Source organism: Colletotrichum godetiae (assembly GCF_030913485.1).
Source record: "Colletotrichum godetiae strain CBS 193.32 chromosome Unknown BDP55scaffold_7, whole genome shotgun sequence".
Taxonomy (NCBI): Eukaryota; Fungi; Ascomycota; class Sordariomycetes; order Glomerellales; family Glomerellaceae; genus Colletotrichum; species Colletotrichum godetiae.
The window spans coordinates 493,646-506,595 of NW_026851255.1; the positions used below are offsets into that span (position 1 = coordinate 493,646).

General features: G+C 53.4%; 6 protein-coding genes across 6 annotated transcripts; 5 read left to right on the forward strand and 1 right to left on the reverse strand.

Moving 5' to 3' along the window:
- Positions 1 to 65: 65 nt before the first annotated feature.
- Positions 66 to 546, forward strand: BDP55DRAFT_380192 (uncharacterized protein). The gene has a single exon (XM_060567148.1). The coding sequence runs from the start codon at positions 179 to 181 to the stop codon at positions 461 to 463; it is 285 nt and encodes a 94-aa protein (XP_060433514.1). The 5' UTR covers positions 66 to 178; the 3' UTR covers positions 464 to 546.
- Positions 547 to 1,676: 1,130 nt separating this feature from the next.
- BDP55DRAFT_603724 (uncharacterized protein) lies at positions 1,677 to 3,457 on the forward strand (the record flags this gene model as incomplete). Its single annotated transcript, XM_060571076.1, has 2 exons — positions 1,677 to 3,165; positions 3,237 to 3,457. Exons 1-2 carry the CDS (start codon positions 1,917 to 1,919, stop codon positions 3,455 to 3,457), a joined length of 1,470 nt encoding a protein of 489 aa, XP_060433515.1. The 5' UTR covers positions 1,677 to 1,916.
- A 301-nt stretch (positions 3,458 to 3,758) lies between these two features.
- Positions 3,759 to 4,161, reverse strand: BDP55DRAFT_725239 (DASH complex subunit Dad3; the record flags this gene model as incomplete). Its single annotated transcript, XM_060578991.1, has 2 exons — positions 3,759 to 3,938; positions 4,054 to 4,161. 2 exons carry the CDS (start codon positions 4,159 to 4,161, stop codon positions 3,759 to 3,761), a joined length of 288 nt encoding a protein of 95 aa, XP_060433516.1.
- A 1,181-nt stretch (positions 4,162 to 5,342) lies between these two features.
- BDP55DRAFT_545088 (cysteine protease) lies at positions 5,343 to 7,164 on the forward strand (the record flags this gene model as incomplete). The annotated part of the gene is made up of 2 exons (XM_060568548.1): positions 5,343 to 5,910; positions 5,966 to 7,164. The coding sequence occupies 2 exons, from the start codon at positions 5,343 to 5,345 to the stop codon at positions 7,162 to 7,164; spliced, it is 1,767 nt and encodes a 588-aa protein (XP_060433517.1).
- A 589-nt stretch (positions 7,165 to 7,753) lies between these two features.
- Positions 7,754 to 8,207, forward strand: BDP55DRAFT_651701 (uncharacterized protein). The gene has a single exon (XM_060574075.1). The coding sequence runs from the start codon at positions 7,826 to 7,828 to the stop codon at positions 8,102 to 8,104; it is 279 nt and encodes a 92-aa protein (XP_060433518.1). The 5' UTR covers positions 7,754 to 7,825; the 3' UTR covers positions 8,105 to 8,207.
- A 57-nt stretch (positions 8,208 to 8,264) lies between these two features.
- Positions 8,265 to 12,342, forward strand: BDP55DRAFT_380243 (polymerase). The gene is made up of 2 exons (XM_060567149.1): positions 8,265 to 8,296; positions 8,590 to 12,342. Exon 2 carries the CDS (start codon positions 8,687 to 8,689, stop codon positions 12,290 to 12,292), a length of 3,606 nt encoding a protein of 1,201 aa, XP_060433519.1. The 5' UTR covers positions 8,265 to 8,296; positions 8,590 to 8,686; the 3' UTR covers positions 12,293 to 12,342.
- The last annotated feature ends 608 nt before the right edge of the window (positions 12,343 to 12,950 follow it).

The window sequence follows — 12,950 nt, forward strand, 5'->3', positions numbered from 1 at the left end:
ATGTCTACACCGAGGTCATAGAAACGGAGTTTCAAGAGATATATTGCAAGAAATTGATGTCGAACGCAGCCTGTGACATTCGAGCATCACAAACTGTGGTATCTGCCGTTCAGGCGCGGCCATAAAACCGACTCAGTTCTCGAGCCCTAATACAATTCATTATCCAACCTCTCGCCCCATGATTGCAGCTGAGAAGAGTCCGACTCAGCGATGCCTCCTATGGCGCCCGGGCATGCATTTTGTCTCCTCCAGCGACGTAACTGCACTGGTAGTCCACCACTTCACACAGGTCCCAGTTCCCGTCTTCGCAACGAATCTTCCGAAAAAAGTGCGTAACCTCCAGGCCGCAATCCATCTTATTTCTTTCCTCCCTTGCCTCCCTTCTTCGGCTCCTTCTTCTTCTTCTGCTCGGGCTTCAATGTCGCAAAGTGTATGTACCAAAGAAGCACTCCCTGGAGGATGACGGCGACGAGGACGATCAGAAGGATAGTAAAGAGAATGGGCTGGTCGTTCAGAACTGCGACGGCCTCGGGGGTCGCGCCAATGGATCGGAACCAGTCAAATTGACCCATTATTGCGGTTTCGAGTTCCTCGATGTTGATCGGTAGTCGGGTACGAAGTCCGCGCGATGGTTCCCAGAATCGTGGACTGGCTTACGCTTTATCAGTCGATGAACTTCGACGGCGGGTTGAAGAGATGTGAGGTATGCTCGGACACCTGCGACGGGCGGTATGGACTGTGGTGGTCGGAATTAAAGGTGTGTACAGGAAAGTCAAAAAATGAAGGTCTGAGTCTCAAGTGCGCCAGTCACAAGGGAACGAAAAAAATGTACGTATTGTTGGGGGACCGGATTAGAAGGTTGTTTTGTTCGACAGCAGGAAACACGAGATGCGAAAGCAGACGAAAGAAGAGAGGAAAGGATAGGAAGGTTAGTAGGGGCCAAGATGTAAGGAAAATTGATCCGCTCGGCTTCTCGAAACGGGAGACGTCACATTTGGGAGCGCTTCAAGGGCGAGGAGGTGGCCCTACAGTGGCCATGCCACCATGGTATGGTGCCCTTTTCGCAGACTAGACCGCCTTGGGGGGTGAGACCAGGACGCGACATGGCCACATCGTGGTGGTTGAATTGTGTGAGGGAGGGCGCTGCCAGGGGAGGGGCGGCATCGATGCGCGTTTCAGGCCTGCGGCAGAAAGTCGACTGATGTCTGCTGCGGGTGATTGGCTGCGCAGGGACGAGCTGCAGCGGTTACTTCGGCACTAAAAAGGGGTCCTGGGCTTCTTCACGGGAAAGACATTCTGTTGCAGGCAAGTAGGCAGTGGATTGGCCATATGGTTGTTGAGTCTGCAACGACATCAAAGAAGGCCATTGCGTCCTTTCTGGTCGGAAAAGGGTTGGGTTTGGCTTCGTGATATTCTTCGAATGACGCTCACTACAATAACACGAGCCTTCTCTCGTCCAAATAAGACAGGCACTCAGTATCATAAGCTTGATAGAGGCGATGAAGAGCTAAGATAGGACCATGCATTCTGGGATTAAGTAAGCCACCCCCTGGACTTTAGGCAAGTCTCGGTGAGCTGAGAGCTTTCGGTGTGATGCCAACCACAAATCGTTAACCTCGATTGAGTCATGTGACTAGAGGAACATCTCCGCTCCGTCATACCCGTAGTCGCACGGGCCAAGGGCGGGAGAAGACCAGGCTTCTTGGCCAATGATGTGGCCTGGATCCGTCCCAGGCAATTGACCGCAAGCCGATCCAATTGAGCTTTCCAAAAAAATTGTCGACCAGCTGGCGCGACCCTGAGCTCAAGACCAAAAGAGCCCATCACGCGACTTGCACCCACTCCTCGACGACCTCATTCTACCCCTTTGCTGCCGGCAACGAACTGGCGCAGAGACGTCGCCCCTCTCTGCTGCGATGAAATCGGTACGCCCGGCGCGGAGCGTCTTGTCGAGATGCGTCTCCTCCGCCTCGAGCGCACCGGCCGCCCTTCCCTATCGTCTATTCCACAGCTCCGTTAGCCGGTCAGGTCGGAGGCGATCACGATTCAACAATATCACCGCCGAGAAGATGGGTCTGACGACCCCCGATGCCATCGAAAAGTATGCGAAACAAAATTTCCCCGAGTACACGGAACAGCAAAAGGAGTTTCTGAAGGAGAAGTACACTCCCGAGCAATGGGAGGCTCTCCAGGCCGCCGAGGAGGCCATTGACCCGAAAGACTTGGTGATCCAGGGTCGGTTACGGACGGATCCCTACACGCAGCCCTACATTGAAGATTTTTCGACGGTCCAGCCCATCATCGATATGAAACCCCAACCGCCCGCAAAGCCCGTGGAGCATAAGTGGCTCCCGAGGAGAGCGTGGATCGACGACTACATTGAGAAGATGGCCGACAGAGTCGGCGGCCAGATGCAGGATACCATGGGCAAGGCTTTTGCCAGGGCGCTGCGCAAGATCTCGCAGACAAACTCGGCGAAGCTCGACTTCACCGAAGAGGAGCTGCACGAGCTTGAGACCAACCCCGAGTTGCGTCGCAAGTTCTTGGTCGACAACGACGCCGATGTGCTTGGGAAGAAGAAAGAGAAAAAGACTGGGGCGGTTTCCATCGCAACCGACGACTGGCTGAAGGAGCTTGACAAGGAGTTCTTCAACGAGATGGAGGCTTCCCTCAGCACCGAGGAGAACCCTTTCCGCTCCCGCGTAGCCTTGTGGAAGGAAGCCGACGGCAAAAGCACCTCGGCGCTTGCCCCTGAGCTTGGCAAGGTCGAGGGTGTCAAGGGACTCTACCAGCCCCCGGAAGATGTCGAGGACGACGGCCTCGACCCCACGGGTCGCTTCATCAAGCTCAAGCAGGCCACTGGTATGAAGATTAGCGACATTCTCTCCATTCTCACCAAGAGAGTCGTCGTTCGATCCGTTTCCAACCAGACTCGTCTGGGTAAGATCCGGAGTGCTTCCGTCATCGTCGTAGCCGGTAACGGAGACGGCAGACTGGGATTGGGAGAGGCCAAGTCGACGGACCCCGGTATCGCGACGGCGACGGCCACACTTCTGGCTATTCGCAACATGAAGCCCATCCGCAGATATGAGAACCGCACCATTTACGGCAACGTTGAGACCAAGATCTCGGGAACTGTTGTGCAGCTCTTTGCCCGTCCTCCAGGTATGTTCTACCCCTGCTAGTGCCTCAACCCCTATTATTTCTTTGACGGAGTCATACTAACACACACTCAGGTTTCGGACTCCGTGTCTCTCACAGGATATTCGAAATGGCCCGTCTCGCCGGTATCCACGATCTGGCGGCTAAGATTCCCCGCTCCAAGAACCCCTACAACACCGTCAACGCCGTCTACAAGGCCCTCATGAACCAACCCGATCCGGAGGAGATCGCCATTGGTCGCGGAAAGAAGATGGTCGATGTGAGAAAGGTCTACTACGGCGGATCTGTGTATTAATCTGTATACCACTTCTGTATACCACTGTATATGTTCAAACAAAAAAGCGCAAATCTCTAGAGAACTCCCTCCAAATGGTTCACTCACGCCCGCGAATAGTGAATGCAAATCTCAATGTCGTAACGTGATTGGCGTCACATGTTTTTTTTTGGGGGGGGTATCTGTTCTAATCGTAGTCTCGTCATGCATCTGTACACACTTCCTCTCGCGTTACAATCCAGACAGAAACGCCACGAATATCAAAATGCCCTCTCTTGATCTGGATGTTGCACCCCTCGTGATTCTCGTTTCCGCATTCCTTTTACTCCTCCTCCTGGCTCCCAGCCTGGTCACCCCAATCGATCTCCTGCTGCAGCACTATGCTGTACACGCTCGCCTTGAGGAGCGTAAATACCAGGCTCGTCTTGCGCTCCAGTTCCCGCAGGCCGTCGAGAATCTCGGTGCTCGGCGAGCCGCTCAGCTCTTCCAGCGTTGAAGCAAGCTGCGATTCCCAAAAGTGGACAAATTAGCTTCGCAGGTCTTCAGATAGGGTAGAGGGGAGAGAGAAGAATGTCCAGTCCCAGGTGTAAAGGGGGAAGCTATGCGACGAGACGAACCTTCTTCATGTTATCCGCCAACTTTTCGTACTCTTCCAGCACCTCGGCCTCCAACGGCGACAACTCCGGCTGCGAGTGCAGCAGCGTGGAGTCCCGCCCCTGCTCCATTGTGTGGCAGCTGTCTCTTGTTCTCTGTTTCGTTTCGTAGAACGGGCCGGGGTAAGTCTGGCGCCGCTAACTTGGTACAGAGACTCTTCGTTCTTGTCGATTATCGGTGGGAAGTTGTTTCGGTGAGTCGCGGTGGGACGCGTTGTGGCTTGAACCCCGCCAATCTACTTTGCCCAGGAACCTACCCCGAAAAAAAGCAGGCCCCAGTCCCATGTCGGTGAGGTGATGTGCATCCTCGGTGAGCACCTTACCTAATGGAGAGGGACTTGTAAGCGGCTCGTGCGCCATCACCCACCCACACCAATGTTGCGCGCGGACTTCCCGTCATCTTCCTACAACATCCGTCCACACCTCCATCTTTCAAGACATTTTGGAGCGGTAAAGGAGGCCATTGTTAGAGCGGCTTACATGACGTCTGAGCATTCTCCTTCTGATGTCTCTCTAGCAGGGGGAAACCTGGGTAAGAGACTGTATGGTAGGCACTGAACTGTAGCATTCGATCTGTCTACTACCTTTCATCGAGAGGTTCTCTATGAACTGGAAGTGAGAGACGATTATGGCAGGGTAGTTCACCACATCCGCCCAGTCCGCCGTACATGCAATCAAAGTCAGTTTGCGTTCCCTTTTGGAATTCTGATGTGCAAATATCGTAGGAGTCGATTCTACCACGCGTGCTGGGTGCCGAACTTGATCATGAGCGCGTTCCAAAGCCCCATTGTTCGTATTCTCCAAGTAAAAGGGATGGCTTGACGTGGCAAGCCTACTCATCGATATCTCCCCCGGATGGTTTCAGGACTAAACTAGACCACGCGAATCTCAACCCCGTCATTTCGCGACAGTCAGCCACAGAGCTGCCATGGCCGGCCGACACCACCAAACCACATCTCACTTTTGGGCCCAAAGTCGGACTAAGATGGGACTAGAGCACAGGTGAGAGAAGCTTAGGGGGTGGGTTAGAAAAGCTCTAAATCCAGATGCTCTAGCTCAGGTCACTTGACAGACCAAATCTAGGAGAGGTTTGCGGTCATGGTTCAATCTCACCTGTTATAACTTGAGGGTGATCTTCTTTTTCTGGCGTCGTTCGAGAGGGTTCTCGTCGAAAGGGGAGATTGATCCAATACCAAGCCAAACACGATTCGGAAAAAAGTGGCTTACATCAACCCGAAATTGAATAGGGAGCAATGGCTGGATCAAAGACATTCGAGCAATCGCCGCCTCTCACGGCCAGCGACTCGGCTGAACTACACACAAAACGCTCCAACACGCCCGCCCTCCTCGTCCGGCGGTCTTCCTTGATGAGCAAGTTCCCCGAGTCGAGCTCCTCCGCCTACGTCCTCGACTGGGAGACCGACAAGTGCAAGCAGCGGCTCCTCAACCACGCCGAAGATCTCTTGCGGGAAGCTGTCGGCCGGAGGCGGCTCACCATCGTCCAGGGCCTGCCGCTGGATCTGGTTCAGGTGTTGCGGGATTCCCTGGGCGTGAACTCTGGGTTTCTCGAAGCGCATGCAGGGAGGCGGCGGCATCGCCCGTCTGGGAACGACGAGGGCTCGAGTTTTATTTCGTTTGCGTATCCGGAGCTGGTTAAGACTACGAGAGGGAACTATGGCCCGGATCCTGGGTATAAGCCGTCGGCGAGGCAATCTGACTTGGTGGATGTGATGGATGAGGCGCCTTTTCACATGATGTCGAGAGATGGGCAGGCAGTCATGTTCTGTCATGCTTCCTTGTGGATGAGCAGCAAAGCTGATGGTATGTCTTCACAAGTTCCCATGGACATATCTCGTATACTGACTTGCGCATTCAGTCCTCTTCCTAGACCGACCCATATGGAACGACCCCTCATCACAAGTCCAAAAGGCGCGGAGACCACTCTCCGTAACCCGCTCATGGCAAAGCAAAATAGACGAGTCCCAAATGGACGGTACCTCAGTCTGGAACGTCCTCATAGCCGAAGGCGACGAACTCCCAGGCCTCGAAGACAGCCTCCTCCGCACCTTTCGTCACTCCGACGTTACAAGGCAAACACTCCCAGACATCCTCTGCGAGGCCGTCCACGACAAGTGGCTCGACTTCTTCGAGACCCTCCCCTCATGCGCCCAGCCTGGGTCCCTACAGGACGGGGGGCTCTACTGGCAGGCGACGGAATCCCTCGAGCAGAACCTCGATCTTGCGCAGGACCAAGCGCGCCAGCCGCTCCTGGGCGGTGGCGGCGGCATGCGGCACCCAGACTGGCGGTCCCTCCTCGAGCGTCTCCAGCGCCGCGTCGCCATCTCGAGGCTCGGATCGACGCCGAGGCCGCAGACTTCGTGGCCCCGGACGCAACCCACAACGGCGGCGCTGCAGACGCGGGACGTCAATATGCCGATGCAAGGAACAAACAACCAGCCTTACCCTGACGCCATGGCCGCAGACAGCGGTAAAGAAGCGAACCAGCGCGCTCTCGACCGCGTAACATACCTCGGAGGCATCCTCCTCCCGTTCACAGTAGTCTCCGCCATTCTCTCTATGAACGAGGAATACTCCCCCAACGCGCCGCGGTTCTGGGTCTTCTGGGTCTCCTCCATCGGCGCTGCCATCCTCTGCCTTCTCATCATCTACCTAGATCAGCTACGCTGTCTCGAAGTGTACTTTGAAGTAGCCGCAGCGGGGACAGTCGAGTCTCTATTCCCATCCAGCAAAACGCATACTGCCACCGCCGGCAATGGAATATCTCTCATGTCGATGCCTCCGCAGTCGAGATGGCGCCGGCCGGCGACGGAGATGTACATGGACATGGCAGAGCCCGGCGGAGGGGACGTTGAAGTCATGGCCGACTCGGCGGTCAACCCTACCATGGTCGTGCAACAGGGCAGAGACGGGTCGAACCCGAAAGCGTGGCGGAGGAGACAGCTCGGCTGGGGCGGCGCGGTGAAGAAGGTTGTCGGGTATTATAGCTGGACGGGCGGCAAGCCGGTACAGATTAGTCCGTACGGGTCGGAGAGGCTCCAGATGAAGACGATCTGATAATGTGTGGTGTAGTGTTCACGATAATGATAATCTGGTCTGGTCAAGAAAAAAATGCGACTTTTGTGTGGTCGTACAACGGGCCTTGGTTGTGTTTAGTATGACTTATTTGCGTTGTGATCTTCTCATAGTACTTTTTGCCTGTTGAAATGTCCCGAATCCTGCCAGGCGAGGCCGGCGTGGGGCCGTGTCCGGATGCAACGTCCGTCCGATACGAAAGCCTTTGTTGCTCCGGAAGAATCACGTCTTTACCAGATGCCCATGGATAGCTCTCAACATCTCAACCCCGGATAGCTTGGAACATACAGCAGAAAGCCAGAGAGAGATTGAATCTGCTGAAAATGTCCAATCAATTTTCTGGAACAGGAATACGGCGGTTGGTACGGCCTTGCAGACTGTTGATTGGTAGCAGGGGGCAGGCAGCAGGCGACAGCCTGCAAGGCACTACTCGTGGACCCCAACGGTCTCAACCAACAAGTTGGGACACAACGGCGCTTTGTGTCCGACCTTAGGCCGCCACATTTGACGATTTGCGGCCCAGGTACCCTTAGAATGACCAAGCATGGGGGCCGCACCGTGATCTGCCTTGGTCCACTTCTCTATGCCACCCATGGATGTCACTGCGGGTAAATCGTAGGTTCGTTCAATCCCAGGCTGACGGATGCCTCTGCCAACAGTCCGTCTACTACAACGCCCGTTTTCATTATTACTACGCCCCATTTGCCTTACTTTCATGAGCGGTATCGGATTGTGCCAGGTTCCTACCGTACCTCTATTCCGATCTCCACGATTCATCACCCTCTGCTCCTCCATAAAGGCATCAGCTTCAAACTGGCGTAGCTGCCATTTCATTGATTTGCTTCGTCATCTCTGTCACCCGAGACAGGTAAATAGGGAAGCAGGTAACAAAATAGTATACCGCCAGCCACTACAAAAGTGACACTATTCACATTACATCTACATCTATCACTGTCCCCCCTTAAACTTCTTTGAATGTATTATCAAAGGAATACATGAAGAATAAGAATAATCGGAATACTAATGATCGTTCTAGTAATATGAACAAAACCCAAGGGTGTATGAGCGGTAACCCATATTTTTACCTACTTGGCAGACACTGAGTGAACGAGAGGTCAGTCACCACCCGCCATCTTCCTTCTCATTTACACCTGCCTGCCGACCTTACCTTGGTTTCTCTCCACCTTTCTCACATCCACGTTCTACCTTTCCCTCCTGTCAACCTTCCTTCTCACCACTTCTCACCCTGCCCAGGTCTGTCTGGACCAAGCGATCCGCCGTAAGTTTTTTTTTAAGTTGACACTTCCATCACATTATGTGAAGGACTGCACTCCACTGACTTCCATACTACTGGTTATACTCTACAACGTATGCCCATTACTTAGCTGACCTTCTTCTCCGAGAAAGCCGTCGCTGCTGTGCACTTTATTTTATTGAAGCGGCATATTTCGACTACCAAACATCACTTTCGCTTACTCATGTTGCTTCATCGCCGCGCTTCAACATGACGCGCCGCAAGTTCAATGGCGATTTGGCTCAGGCCTCCAATGAGCAAGTTGAGCATATTTCGGGTCTTCGGAAGGGAGATGACGATGGTGAACTCACCTTCGTCCTTTCCCATGATGCTCTGCCGTCTCCCCTCAATATTTGCCTCACTGCCCTGAACGTGGACGATTACCCACATGGCTCTGGCTTTGTGGCATACACCAAGGAGGAATCTGTCCCGATTGTGGTTTCCAAGGTCCTTGACAACATTTCCAACTTGACTCAGGGCAAACCCATACTCAACACACTGGTGATGATATCAAAGAAGCTGAGCGCAAGTCTTGACTCGGCGAACGACGACGAAGACGAAGACATCGAAATGACGGATATTGAAGACGACGAAAAGTACGACGAGGACGAAGACGAGAATGAGGATTACGAATATGACGACACTGACTTTGGTCTTGATTTCGGAGGTGCTCCTGCTCCGCAAGCATCCAACACTCCCAGCCATTCAGCCAAATATCCTCGCCGCCTGATCGACGATCTTCAGAAAGCCAAAGACGCTGGCTTCAAGATCTCCCTACTGAGCGACGCTGCCACGCACGAGAAAAGCTGCATCTTCGCTCTTTCCCTCCTTGTCGAACATCTAGGAATCAGCGAGGACACGCTAGAGGCCTGGGAGATCAGCGCTTCAGACTACATCGTGTTACTATACAAGTACGATGTAAGCTATCCTTGCATGGAATCGTTCCTGAGGCTTCCGCCAGGTCACTCAGAATCAATGCAGTTCCGATTGGGAAAGTGCGCTTCCTTCAAGCCTACTCTTAACTCGGCTCTCATTCCATTCCAAAAGAATCTCGACACTGCCAAGAAGCGCTCAGAGGAAAACGGTGTGCCGAGCAAGAACTCTCTCGATGCGCCGTTTTGCTCAATGCCCATCTCGGAATCGCTGGATATCTTCCTGAGCAAGGAGTTTACCAAGCTGCTGAAGACTCGATTGGATTTCGGCGTCTCTTGGGATCGCGCAAAGGAGATGATGGAGGAGATGACAAAAGAAGGACACTACCGCGTCGTCAACTCTACACAAAACAGTTCCTATCAGAACCAAGTCCCCGCTTCCGACAGCCTGACTGACAACGAAGCCCAAGTCTCGACGGCAGCTCGCAAGCCACTCAACAAGGACTTCGTACGACACAACCCCGAAGATTTCGGACCATCGCCGCGCGAAGAACTCAGCATGCCTCTCATTGCAATGCAGTTCGCTCTGCGTTACTTTGTCAGAAGCACGCAGTACTGCCTGGTTTGCCACCGCAAGACTGAACCTGGATTTACTGCTCTCAAGCCGTATGTCTGTAACGATCCTCTCTGTCTCTTCCAGTACATGGCCTTAGGTATGGGTCCCAGTATCGAGCACGACATCATCAACCGTCCCTATGTCGTTGATCTATTGGTCAGCTTCTGCGCTGCTGCTTTGACAAGCGGCCGTATTCGAGAATGGCCGCGGGGCCTGTCTATCAAAGTTCCTGTCCCAAGCCAAGTGATCACGCCAGGGCGTTACGCACCAGGAAATACCATGTCAACGATGAACGCACTCCAACCAGCGATTGCGCAAACCCCGATCCAGCCCCCGATCCAGTCCCAGATGGTTGGCTCCGCAATCCTAGTCTGGGCCCAAATTTCAGCCGGAAACTTCAACGTGCGCTCCTCACAGAGACTGGAGGGAGTGCGACCGGGAGATATGGTCATCTTGGTCAAACATGTTCGGGGCCGCGATGGGAAAGATACAAACATGCACCATTGCCGCATTAAGTCGGCCAACGCCATCTGTGACGATGACGGCAACGACTGTGGCAAATCGTTCAAGTTTGATCGTCTCATCTCAACCGACAAACCAACGCAAAATGCAGGCATTCAACAGACCTTTGAGTCACAGTTCAACTCCGAATACATCATCGATGATGAGGTGGGCGATGCTGAGCTGTATCTCTACGATCATGATCTCGACGATCTGGACGAAGCGTATCAGAGGGAGGCATTGTTGATTCTCGTGCAGACAATCCCCCCCATAAGATACCTGCGAGAATTTCTTCTTGACCACCGAGGTTGGTCTCTGGCGAAATACGAAATAATGTCTAAGTCGTCTCTGGCTTTACTCCGATGGATTGTGGCTTCCAACCGCTCGCTCATTGTACAGATCGACCAGCCGGTAGACCTCGACATTGGCGGAATCAAAGCGACCGAGGAACGGCAGAAGGAACGCTTCGTCGGACTTGGTGACGATTGGATGCAGTTCCGCTTTGCCCAAGGATCACCCGAGAAGGAGAATCGCTTCAAACAGGAGCTTGAAAAGGAGGCGAGTCGAAAATACCCGACGATGTTTGCGTGGCACGGTAGCCCTCTCGGAAATTGGCATAGCATCATCAGGACAGGCTTGAACTTCAAAGAAATGCTCCATGGACGCGCTTTTGGACATGGAGTGTACTTCGCCCGCGACTTTCCAACAAGCTTGAGCTACTGCTCGAGACAGGCCAACCGGACGTCATGGGTGGGCTCGGAACTCAAGCTGTACGCCGCTATGAGTCTCTGCGAAATCATCAACCGTCCGGAAAGGTTCAGATCGATCAACCCGTACTATGTGGTCGATGAAGTCGATTGGATCCAATGTCGCTATCTTATCATCCAACGGAACCAATCAGTCAAGAAGGAAGACAAACCCGAGACCGAGCCGGAATACATCCCACAAGATCCCATGTGGCGGCCTGTGGGACTTGGCAACATTCGGTTGGAGATTCCAGCTGCAGCACTGCCAAAGTGGCGCCAGAAATCCACTGTTCCAGGGTCCTCGCGGTCTCAGCCGATTATCCTCGTAGATGATTCAGGTGAAGACCAGCCAGATGACTTTGACAAGATCTTGAACCTTACAAAGGGCAAAGAGGACGATGGCGAGGAAACTGCTGAGCCAGAGAACGATCCAAACAAGACGCCCTTCACGCCGGGTACACTTGACATGAACACACTGCCTCAGCTCCCAGCCCCGAGCTGGGCTTCGGACGCAGGACGAAAGGTCCTCGGCAAAGAGCTCAGCAAGTTGCAGAAGGTGCAGGTTACAACACCTCTTCATCAGCTTGGCTGGCACATCGATTTCGACAACATTACGAACATGTTCCAGTGGATTGTTGAGCTGCACAGCTTTGAAAAGTCCCTGCCTCTGGCGCAAGACATGGAGCGCGCAGGCGTCAGCAGCATCGTCCTCGAGATTCGATTTGGTCGCCAGTTCCCTCACTCACCTCCGTTCGTCCGCGTCATTCGCCCTCGATTCTTGTCATTCTCGCAAAGAGGCGGCGGTCACGTCACGGCTGGCGGTGCCATGTGCATGCAGCTTCTGACCAACAGCGGTTGGAGTGTTGCCAGCAGTATGGAAGGTGTTCTGCTCCAGGTTCGCATGGCCATATGCAATCTCGAGCCCTTTCCGGCAAGACTTGAGCGCCAGGGTACAGGCCAACTTACTGGAGGAGAAGGTGACTATGGTGTTTCGGAGGCCATTGAGGCGTACAAGCGTTCTGCCTATGCCCATGGTTGGCAGGTGCCTCCCGATCTGCATTCGACAGCCAATGCGGTCTAAAAGGACAGGAACAGGAAGGATGATGTGTAGGATAGTTTCCCTTCAGCAAGACGAACGTGCTTGCTCATGACACGGCGTTCATTTGGAGAGGTTATGGGCATCAAAAGCAACTAGGCAGAGGAGTCATGGGGGACGGGAATGATATCACGGTCCATAGCGGTGTAGTTGAATAACCTCTTTCACTTGAAGACTCCAAGAGATTGATTGTCCCAGTGAAAACGTTATTTTTTGTTACAATTGTGCACCTTGCATGTCTTTTGACTTATCAGCTGGCACGAAATGTGGTGGTCTTTGGGTACAACTTCGTCCAAAGTTGACCACAACCTTAGTGCGCAAGGCGAGGAGTAGACTTAACCTGGACTCATGCGGCAAGCTGGGTGCCATCTAGTATACCGAACCCTGTTTTGTGAGACCATGATACAAATCTCAATAGTTGCCCATCTGTTTGGTAAAGTAAAATGCGAAAAGATGAGAGCTATCCCGAATACTTCGTTGAGGATGGTGGGGCAGATTGGAGCGACCCCGAGCCTGCTAGCAATACAAACCCGTTGTGCCGTCCTGCCTACCTTGAGATATGGGGTACTGGGGCAGATGGGTAACACGATCGTGTGTCACTCAACACCTGAGCTCATTTCTATCTTTTTCTTAGAGAATACGA

Excerpts from the sequence above, each read along its gene's own strand:
- BDP55DRAFT_380192 (XM_060567148.1), top strand. The coding sequence starts at position 179 with ATGATTGCAGCTGAGAAGAGTCCGACTCAGCGATGCCTCCTATGGCGC.
- BDP55DRAFT_651701 (XM_060574075.1), top strand. The coding sequence starts at position 7,826 with ATGCCTCTGCCAACAGTCCGTCTACTACAACGCCCGTTTTCATTATTA.
- BDP55DRAFT_380243 (XM_060567149.1), top strand. The coding sequence starts at position 8,687 with ATGACGCGCCGCAAGTTCAATGGCGATTTGGCTCAGGCCTCCAATGAG.